Source organism: Trachemys scripta, chromosome 3, assembly GCF_013100865.1.
Source record: "Trachemys scripta elegans isolate TJP31775 chromosome 3, CAS_Tse_1.0, whole genome shotgun sequence".
Classification (NCBI taxonomy): domain Eukaryota; kingdom Metazoa; phylum Chordata; order Testudines; family Emydidae; genus Trachemys; species Trachemys scripta.
This window is the reverse complement of record NC_048300.1, coordinates 78674936-78685597: the sequence shown is the minus strand read 5'-3', so window position 1 is coordinate 78685597 and position 10662 is coordinate 78674936. Positions and strand designations below refer to the sequence as shown.

General features: G+C 43.1%; 2 protein-coding genes across 3 annotated transcripts in view; both read right to left on the bottom strand.

The window, feature by feature from the left end:
* Window positions 1-4814, bottom strand: part of PDCD2 (programmed cell death 2) — a 10483-nt gene extending 5669 nt beyond the window's left edge. The window contains exons 1-3 of the mRNA XM_034765160.1: window positions 4476-4814; window positions 3861-4103; window positions 1253-1414 (exon numbers count right to left, since the gene is read on the bottom strand). Coding sequence (XP_034621051.1) covers window positions 1253-1414; window positions 3861-4103; window positions 4476-4785 — 715 coding nt within the window. The 5' untranslated portion in view covers window positions 4786-4814. The remainder of the gene's footprint in view (window positions 1-1252; window positions 1415-3860; window positions 4104-4475) is intronic.
* A 1440-nt stretch (window positions 4815-6254) lies between these two features.
* Window positions 6255-10662, bottom strand: part of GNPAT (glyceronephosphate O-acyltransferase) — a 51135-nt gene continuing 46727 nt past the window's right edge. For both annotated transcript variants that reach the window (XM_034765156.1, XM_034765155.1), the window contains exons 13-16: window positions 9603-9702; window positions 9406-9499; window positions 7238-7299; window positions 6255-6975 (exon numbers count right to left, since the gene is read on the bottom strand). In XM_034765156.1, the coding sequence (XP_034621047.1) occupies window positions 6932-6975; window positions 7238-7299; window positions 9406-9499; window positions 9603-9702 (300 nt within the window). In that variant the 3' untranslated portion in view covers window positions 6255-6931. The remainder of the gene's footprint in view (window positions 6976-7237; window positions 7300-9405; window positions 9500-9602; window positions 9703-10662) is intronic.

The following is a 10662-nucleotide window of genomic DNA, read 5'->3' as shown; positions in this document are numbered from 1 at the left end:
CCCCGGCTCCCGACCCGGCCCCGGCTCACTCCCCGACCCCGGCTCACTCCCCGACCCCGCGGGTCCGGCCCGGCCCGGCACCATGCCCCCGGACAAAGAGGCCCCGGCCGAGCCTCCCGATTTTCCCGGACATGCCCGGCTTTTGGGGATTTCCCCCCGGACGGGGATTTGAGCCCCCAAAAGCCGGACATGTCCGGGAAAATCCGGACGTATGGTAACCCTAGTCTGTAACAATACAGACAACCTCCCCCCTCCAGGAGTAGAGAGTTAAAGAAACCCCTACGACAACACGGTTCCTGTTTCTTTGCCTCCTAACCCCCAGAACCCAGCCACAAGGTGCCCCCCAGCCCAGATACTTGCACTACCTCCTCCCCTAGAGCCCAGCCACTGCCCAGCCACTTGCACCCCCTAGGGTGCGGAGCCTAGTTGCAGGGTGCCCCCCAGCCCAGACATTCAGATGTACCCCTACCCTCCCAGAGCCCAGGGATCTAGAGGGAGAAACAGCCTGATCCTGGGCTTGTGTGGAATTTCCTCATGCTGCCTCCTTTCTTTAGTGCATGTGGGGAACTGTAGCTGCCCAGAACCCTCCAACTTTGTCCCCTTCTCCCCCACACCACAGTGTCTTCTATTTGTGAGCTGGCCTCTGATGGATCCAGCGACCCCTAGTGGTGGCCAGCAGCTCTGCAGCCCACTTCCGTGGGGAGAGGGTGCAGGGGGGGGAGGGAGAAGAGAGGAAATTCTGCGCAGAACATTAATTCCCCCAGGAGTATATGGAGAGTTACCAAACCCATTTTCAAAACAGCTTTCTTCTAGCACAGGCCGGATTTTAGGTACAGCTGGGTAAGTAATTTTAAAAAGCTATTAACTACAAGTTGTCTCCAAAAGTAAACCTAGAGACTAAGAGAAGTCTTCAAGAAATTCCCCTACCAAACCAGAACACTGGCACAGTGCTATGAATCTAGTCACTAGTTACCTCATTAGCATGCTTTCAATAAAATTTAAAAATGGTAATTTAAATGAATTATATATACTTTTACACGCATCATAAAGCGCATGGTGATGAACTGTAGTTAACAGAAGCAGTAGCTACAATGGGTTTTTTCCATTTTCTTCAATGATGATTTGTAGACTAATCCTTTGTAATATGTAGTTTATAGTTAACACTTGATTTAAAATCACTGAATATTTCAATTTGTGAAGTAACATACAATGCATATAGAAAACTCTCTTGGAAGCCCATTTTATTTCTTACTTGCACTGCCTGCAGCCTCCAGTTCGTCATGTTTCTCCAAGTTCTTTTGTGTATCTGCATCTGTTTGACTGTCACCAGGCGTTTCCATTTCCTCAGGTTCTATTACAATTTCATACTCTGGAAAAAGGAACTTGTGATCTGGAATTGCAGTGTCCAGCTGAGCTGCAATACACAAGAAAACTACTGTTTTTATCATTTCACTGCTTGATGCTATACTTCATGTTCTCTCCTGCTTGAAACTGCACTGTCGTCTTTAAATAGCCATCTGGGAGGAATTGGTAATAAGGTTAAAAGGTCTGGGATTTCCTCCCCCCGCCATGCAGAGTGCAGCACGGCTGATTGGGTGCCTAGGCCTGATTGAGCCGCTCCCATTGGCCTCCAGTAGCCAGAGCCCCTCCCCTGCTCCCCCCCCTCAGCACTCTGCAGGAGAAGGGCTGTGCAGCCCAACAGTGTTTTGCCTCCACGTGGAGCCAGCGTCTGACTGGTATGGGCATGGTAAGGAGAGTCCCAGGGGGCAGTCAGAGAGAGGGTTGGATGGATCCGGAGTTCTGGGGGTCCTGTCAGGGGGCGGGGAGTGGTTGGATGGGGCATGGGAGTCCCAGGGGTCTGTCTGGAGGCGGGGGTGTGAATAAGGATTGGGGCACCCAGAGGACAGGTAGGGTCCTAGAGGAGCAGTTAGGGTGGGGGGGGGGTCTCAGGAGGGGACAGTCAGGGGACAAGGAGCGGGGAGGCGGGGGGGGGGGGGGGGATCCTGGGGGGCGGTTGGGGAGGGGGGGGTGGGGGGTGAGGCGGGGCTCCCCCCCCCTTTTTTGATTGTTGAGGCAGGACCAAGTAATCCTAGACTAGGTTTACCCTATTTCAGCACAGGGGGCTGGACTTGCCCTGTCGAGTTCCCTTTCAGCCCTACATTTCTAGGATTCTATTCATGCCTTCTTTATAAGCCATAAAGCAGCACAAGGCACAGACTTATTTTCTTTCCTTTGCAAGTCATTAAACCACCAACCAAGACATTTTGACGAGTTGAAAAAAGTTTAGTTTTTGTTACTTCTGCAACAATAATACTGACTTCTTGAACAGTTCTAAATTATTTTGTTTGCAGTACCAGTATTACTACTACTATGCATATTTTCTTTAACAAATACAATTTATGCAAGACCAAGCAATTAAAAAAAAAAAATCTTTAGCTGAATTTGTTTGTCTTTGTTTGCAGTGTTGTTTATCATCGTCATACTCTAAATCATTTATTACAATTAAATGAACCAATTCAGATCTCAGATAAGCCATGCTCTATTGTTACACCCAGGTTTCACAAAGCTCCCTTTCCACATTACAAATGCTATAACTGCAAGGATGTTTTCTGGACCACCAACCATGCCCACAGGTCACCGTGCAAAGCAGGCAGCCATTGTCGGCTGTAGCAGACAAAACCACTGCTAACTCCAGAGTTCAGATCTAAGGAACAGGTTTATTTCAGCATGGATACAAAGTGCTATATCCTAGTGATCTGCTGAGGTACATGTTGCCAGTGACTTGGCTGAGTATACACAGACAAGGTTGTGAAAGGCAAAGACTTCAGTCTGCATACACATTTTTATACCCATGCCACCCTACTTTCTATCAGCACCCTTCTTCTTCAAATCACTACATAATAATGATTAACAATATCTATGACCAAATATAAGATTACGCATTACACACTAGATTGTATAATGAGTTTATCTACTTATTAGCAACAAAACAATCTTAATATTTAACAGGGACTTCGTTGTTTATCCTGATTATATTTGGCGGGGGAAATTGTGACCCCCTCATTGTTACTTCATCATTGTTCTGTACTCAAATATCAGGAACATTTCAAGAAGTGAAATAACAGGATATTTAGCAAGCCAAAAACATTGTTTTGCATTCCTTTCCCCAAAAAGGGTTATTCCAAGGTCTAATGAACCGAACTAAACCAGGCCTATATTCATACTGATTATGCACTTGCTTATATAGATTACTAACTACTGTGTGATATACATGTATAGACATGATTCATTAAATACACTTAGACCCTTACCATTTTATATGAGGTAAGTTCACCTAATGACTCATCTCTTACATTAACAATCACTTCCCAACACAGTGAATGCAGTTCAATTTTGGACTGCAGAAGGAACTTAACCCTTGTGTTTTAACCATGAAATAGTTGAAGCCACAGACACCCCATTATCATTGAATTTGTCCTACAAATAGAATCAAAACTTAGCATTCTCTTTATACTAAAACAATACAGCCTTTGATTTTTCATAATTGTTTACTGAGTTTTATGGCATAATAAAGATGTGGACGTTATCTTCTAGTCAATTTAGAAGGAAATACAGATTAGTGTTATTTCTCCTGTGCAATGTACTATCTCTAGCAAAAGGAACAAGAATAATGGTTGACTCTTCCCAGCTACATTATTAAGAATGTAAGTAACACTTGCTGGATTTGCATCATACTTTTGTTCCATACTGCACTACATTTTAAGAAGTTCTCTTTAAAATATAAAAGGTGAAAAAAGAAAACAAGCAGCAGCAGCATTGCTTTATCTTCCCAGGTTTATTTTAAATTCCACTTAACTCACCTGACTGCGCACAAGATAGTTTGTGTCCCAATTTCCAATCTACAGTCTGATGATCTTTACTACAGTAATGGGCCCTGTGACATTTGGAACATGCCTTTGGCCCTAAACAGCCACAGACTCTGCATAGATGAGCTCCACATTGAAGCTGCAGGCCCACAGGGGGATGCCCTTCAGGAGGGGGCGTTTCAGGTGGTGGATCATAGGAATAGGTGTCATTCTTTCTCGGAAGCTGGTTCCTAAAAACTTGAAAGAAACACAGGAGTGAAGGGAGCAAACGCCATTTGTCCATTGAGCAGCAGCATAGGGCAGTTCCCAAAAGTCCTACGAGTGATGGTTTGGGTTATTCCTTTTTGCACGGTGGTAGCACCGAGGAAACCTACCAAGGGGCCAGGCCCGCCGTGTTAGGCGCTGTACAAAGGCAGCACAGACGTTACCCCAAAGAGTTTACACATCACTAAGGGGGAATCATCTGTGGAGGGAGCGGTGGGGGGGGGGGGGGGGTGGCGCCCCGCGCGGAGGGGGCTGTGGGAGGAGGGGCAGCTTCTCCCCCCCCCCGCCCGGAGTATCAGCCCGGGGCTGTGGTGGCGCGGAGCGGGACGGGGGCGGGTCTCTCACCTCGTAGCGGCCCCTGGGCGCCGGGCCGGTAGCAGGCGGGCCCGCGGCAGCAGAACACGAAGAGGCCGCGGTGGAAGGCGTCGGGCCGGCCGGGGAGCGGCGCGTAGAGCTGCATCAGGAAGGCGCAGGGCCGCCCGCACCGTCCGCAGCGCAGCTCGGCGGGGCCCGGCAGCCCGGACTCGCCCAGCCACGCCGGCCGCCCCCCCACCTTGCTGGGGAACTGGGCGCTGCTCAGGCGCCACGGGGCCGCCTCCTCCGCGAACCCCAGCTCCACGCGCGACCCCATGAGTGCGGCCAGCACAACACGCATGCACCGGAAGTGCGCGGTGCCAAAAGTTGTCCGACCGGCTCTTCTACCGGAAGTGCGCGGTGCTGAAACGCGTCCGACCGGCTCCCATACCGGAAGTGAGGATGCGAAACGCGTCCGATCGGCTCCCATACCGGAAGTGCGCGCTGTTGCAATTAGCACGGGCCCCTGTCAAGCTCCTGAAGCGCGGGCTGAGGCGGAGCTGCTCGGTCGTGTCCGGCAGCGCGTTCCCCAGGATCGGGGGAAGCTCGTGTTGTTTCTTTGCTCCAGTATCAGACTCGACCGCGGAGCCGCCTCTCCCCCTAATCCCGCCCATGGAAGCCATCATTCAAGCAAGCTGTGCCCCAGGAAGGGGGAGGGGTTGTTGCTGGTGGCCCCAGACCCAGCTCCTGGCAGAGGAGGGCCGATTTGAGGGGGCCTCAAAGAAAAAGGTTTAGAACCTCTGTCCTATCGCAACTTCCATGTACACGTCCTACACCTTTTACACGTTAGTTATCTGCTACATACGTGGATGTTTAGGCAATTAGTTTTACATGTACCATGCTCTTCCTTTAAATAAAACCTCTTAAAACTACAAGCTCCACTCCCCCACTGACATGCAGTTAACTCAAGGGTAGCAGTCAGCTGATAAACAACACCTGTAGCAGAGAAAATTTTAGATACAGGATATAGTAAAACTCACTACGCACACAAAAATTAAACACTCAAGTTAGGAAATGCCAGAATTAAAATAGCTAGTGCCTTTCCCCCCCCTAATTTGAGTGTTTGTGCAGCATTACTGTTCAGGGGTAGGGGTAGGCCTGCATGGGTGGGTGGGAGTAATTCCCTAGGTTTTTTTTTTTTTTAAATATTTGATCAGTCAATCATCATATTGACACCCCAAATGGTCATCAGCTGGGTTAGAACCCACTGAGCTAAAGGAGCATTGTCATCCTCTCTGTGGACCAGTCCTAGAGAGGGATGAGACACTTTAGCAGTGAGTTGCACAGATGTTTACTGACAGCAGAAGAACAGTCAGACTCAGAATCTTGGTTACATTCCAGGCTTTTTGTCCCAATCTACTCCCCTACTCCTCTTGTCCCCACTGAATTCAAATACGGGGCCTTCCTCCTTTACACTGAGAGGCCCAGTAAGGAGAGGAAATCTCTATTCTTTCCGTTCTGGTGCCTAGGCCCAGAACCAATGTGGCCCAGAGCAGCCCAGAATGTTTAGGGAACTTAAAGAAACTGTAGCAAGTCTGTATTGAGCACATATGAACAGATTTTTTTTTCAAAAGCTTAAAACTAAGCCAAATTTAGGCAGATTTTCATGGGATAGCAAGACACATCCCTGATACAAACGCCATCTTAACAGGTGGTGGTGGTACCAGAATATACATATCTATTTATACAGTATACACACAGATCACACAGTAGTTGAGAAGAGCAGTAACACTGACAAAATGCATTTATAAAGCCTCATTCACAAAGAAACAACAAGGCATTGCAGAATAAGTATTGATACCAATATTTTAACAATTGAAAACAGCGCAAACTGCTTTAAACTCAGTTTTAAATGCTAAGGCAGATTTTGTGCAGAAGCTAAATTCTTGGTAGTCCCAGCTGCACATAAAAATAAATACAAATCAAGTTATAAAACAAGTGATAAAGAGAGAAGCAGGATTTTGGCAGTTACAGGCATTTATTCTATGAAAGAAGAGCACAATGGCCATAACATAGATATGACAACCAGCAACATTTTTGTCTAAATATTATGTTTAATGTTAAGTCTTTAGTTCTCAATTATAGTTTCACATTGATGAAATAACCTATTTGAAACAAAACATTTCCTTGTAACAAAACTAAAAAAGTATTTAAAGTAGATGTTTCTGTGCATTTTTTCCTTAAATATGTATCCAAAAAGATGATTAAATTTAGTTTAAAAAGGAACATAGTAAGCATCAGTACTGACAAAGTTCAGTACTGGTAATGAAAATATTCCAATTGAACAACCTTTGCCCGCCATCTAGTATAATACATATGAAAATTCCCAAATGGAAAAGGCAAGATGTATACTTCTGTACCTAACCATACTCCAGCTGAGTACTTGTCAGTGTTCTTTGCGGATTATAGTGCACACAGTCAAGTAATTCAAAGCCTTTTAATTAATATTAAAGTCTTGCAGTCACAAGTTTCCTTATTGGTATCCGAGAATCTAAGGATGAAAGAGAAGCACATACATTGATTAGAAGGCTACATCCAATGAAAGCTGGAGTTAATCATGCAAGCAAGAACACTTTAAAAACAGCTTATTTTTCATTCAGATCTCACATCAGTATTTTTACTGCATATATTGTAATGCGATACCAGACAATGTGACTTTCAATGAGAATTAGGTATGTAACTGTTCTTTGTGACTTTGAACGTCTCCCCATAAATACATGTTTAACTAGTATACCAATAAGAAATACACTTACCAAACATTTCTGCTGTTTTATTGAGTGCCTCTTTGTTTACAGTGTAAGTAAATCCATTGGTCCTAGATAAGGAAAAAACAAAAACAAAAAACAGTAATAAGGCTGGTTATTCTTTTGGGATGGGAAAATGAATATTTAAAAAAAGGATAACACTTCAAGTCATCTGGAGAAATAATATTTTCATTATTCTTCCTCCATCAATTTTACCCATATAATCAGCTCTAAAAGGTCTGCTGACACATCACAGATGCTCTTTGAAAAAGCCATACTACAGAGGGATAGGTATGCTTCTAGACCATATTTTTTCTCCTGTATTTCCCTTCCTCTGTTGTTTTATTATGAGTTTTAACTACCCATCTGAAATCAAGTTAGATCTTGAGCTAGTGTAAATCATCATAGCACCACTGACTTCCGTGGAGCTTACACCAATTTACCTCAGCTGAGGATGTGCCTCATAAAAGTTTATTTTTGTAACATATCAGAGGGGTAGCCATGTTAGTCTCAATCTGTAAAAAGCAACAAAGAGTCCTGTGGCACCTTATAGATTAACAAATGTATTGGAGCATAAGCTTTCGTGGGGGAATACCTACTTCATCAGATGTCTTGCGTCTGTATTCACCTACGAAAGCTTATGCTCCAATACATTTGTTAGTCTATAAGGTGCCACAGGACTCTTTGTTGTTATTTTTGTAACATCACAGCTAGGTGCTGTGGAAAGGCTGATACCACAATAGCAACAGTACCTCGCACTGATGTATTCAAAGTGCTCTACTAGTCTTAACTAATTCATCCTCAACACCCCAGTGATGTAGGAAAGCATCCCTATTTTACACTAGCGTTCCCACCAGTAGTTTGTTGGCAGTCTTGATTGAAATCTGAGTGTTTGAGCTAGAAGGTCACCCAATCAAAGAACTAAGATAGCACACAACTAAGATCGCAGAACAAAAACCGGATTATTCACAATAAATTGGATACATCATTTGGTCAACTGTGACTAGTATGCAAGTTTGTAAAAATGTGTCTATTAACAGACTATTCATAAAAGGGAAAAGGGCTAAATTTGCCAGGTAATCTACTCACTGCAAACTGTGTGCCCTACTAACACCATAGGAAGATCCATAATATATTTGGAATTTATAAAATATGAACACATTTATGTGTGTATACACACACTATTTTTTATAGCATTAGCTGATTTCATATTTTATCAGTTAACCCTAGTATTTATTCATAATTAGAAATGTTAGACAGTGTAGCTTAAATTCATGTAACTTGCAATGCTAAAGCAAAAGTCAACACTATGGTACAGTCAGAATGAGCCGTTTACTACATTGCCTGTATACAACAGTAATTTGTGTCTCCATTTTAATAAAAAGGAGATTAAAAAAAACTAGCTATTTTAAAGTGTGTTACAAACAATCTACGCAAACAGAGCAGAATCCTGTTTATCCAAAGGTCTTGGGGGAAAACACCTCAAACCTCAAGATAAAAAAGCAATGGGGTCAAAAGATTTAGAAGCCAGCTAGTGAACTTTGTAAATTCTGTATTTCAGATCCCATAATACTAATATAGAATGAAGAGATGCCATATTTGGGGAACTGGCGCATACAAAGAAGGTGCCAACTTTGTGACTCAGTATGACAGTGGGGGGTATCCCTCTACTTCGATATAACGCTGTCCTCGGGAACCAAAAAAATCTTACCACATTATAGGTGAAACCGCATTATATTGAACTTGCTTTGATCCACTGGAGTGTGCAGCCCTGCCCCCCCGGAGCACTGCTTTACCGCGTTATATCCAAATTAGTTTTATATCGGGTCTTGTTATATCGGGGTAGAGGTGTATATAATCAAACTTTAGTTGGCTCAAGTTCAGAAAAATCAGGGTTGTAATATATTGTTTAGTATTTTATAGTTCAACCATTAAGATATCAGATAAAAGAGTCCGATGGTTCCGTACGTGAATTATGATATACTAACGGAAGTATCTCCAATGTATAATCACTCATTGCAATTGATAATTACGTTAGATCTCATCCTTGGATCTAGTCAGACTCATAACGACAATACATTGTCTGCATTTACCTTCCAACTTTTGTGTCCAGACCCCAGCAAAATACTTTTACTAATAATATTCTTGCAAACCCAAGGGCCTCTTCTATTACTTACGTTTTCATCCTCTTCACTATATCTAGGCGCACAAAAGCTGCCAGGGCATTTTTCTGCAAGTCAGAAGACAAGACTTCATAACACTGAGTGCTTCCTACAGAGAAAGCATAGGGGGCAATTAAAAGTCCATTAATCACTCAAACTATTACACACGTAAGGTATCACAGCACCAACACCACCACACAAAGCAAACGTACCTGTCTCAAGAAGCTGAAAAGCAAAGTTACGGATTCCAAGTATAAACTGCTTTTCGGTAAAGGCCTCTTTTGTTTCTTTTGAAAGATATCTGCTGATTATCTAAAAAATAAAATTTAAAAAAGTGTTCAAGCTTTTCCTCTTATTCTGTAACTTGAATTGGTCTTTAATTACAAGCAAATATTTTTAAAGGAATAACATATCCTCCTAATAATCAATTTGGAAGATATATTTTTAGTAGGCTGACAAATATAACATTATGCAAAGCATTAGAAAATTTTAATATTATTTGGGTAATCATAACAAGAATCTTAGTATATAAAACAAGACTGAATAATAAATCATATTAGAAACTGGTTTATGGTCCTTGTCTTTGAAAAAGTTGCCTCATTGTCAAAAGTGACATTCCTTTTCAGCAACATCCCTTTCACAGATGGGGAAAGTGAGATACCAAAGTCAAGTAACCTGTCCTAGGTCAACAGTGAGTCAGTGGAAGAGTCATCAATAGACGAACAAGCATGTGGACAAGGGGGATCCAGTGGATATAGTGTATTTAGATTTTCAGAAAGCCTTTGACAAGGAACCTCACCAAAGGCTCTTAAGCAAAGTAAGCAGTCATGGGATAAGAGGGAAGGTTCTCTCATGGATTCGTAACTGGTTAAAAGATAGGAAACAAAGGGTAGGAATAAATGGCCAGTTTTCAGAATGGAGAGAGGTAAATAGCAGTGTCACCCAGGGGTCTGTACTGGGCTCAGTCCTATTTAACATATTCATAAATGATCTGGAAAAAGGGGTAAACAGTGAGGTGGCAAAATTTGCAGATGAAACAAAACTACTCAAGATAGTTAAGTCCCAGGCAGACTGCAAAGAGCTACAAAAAGATCTCAAACTGGGTGACTGGGCAACAAAATGGCAGATGAAATTCAATGTTGATAAATGCAAAGTAATGCACATTGGAAAACATAATCCCAACTATACATATAAAATGATGGGGTCTAAATTAGCTGCAACTACTCAAGAAAGATCTTGGAGTCATTGTGGAGAGTTCTCTAAAAACATCCA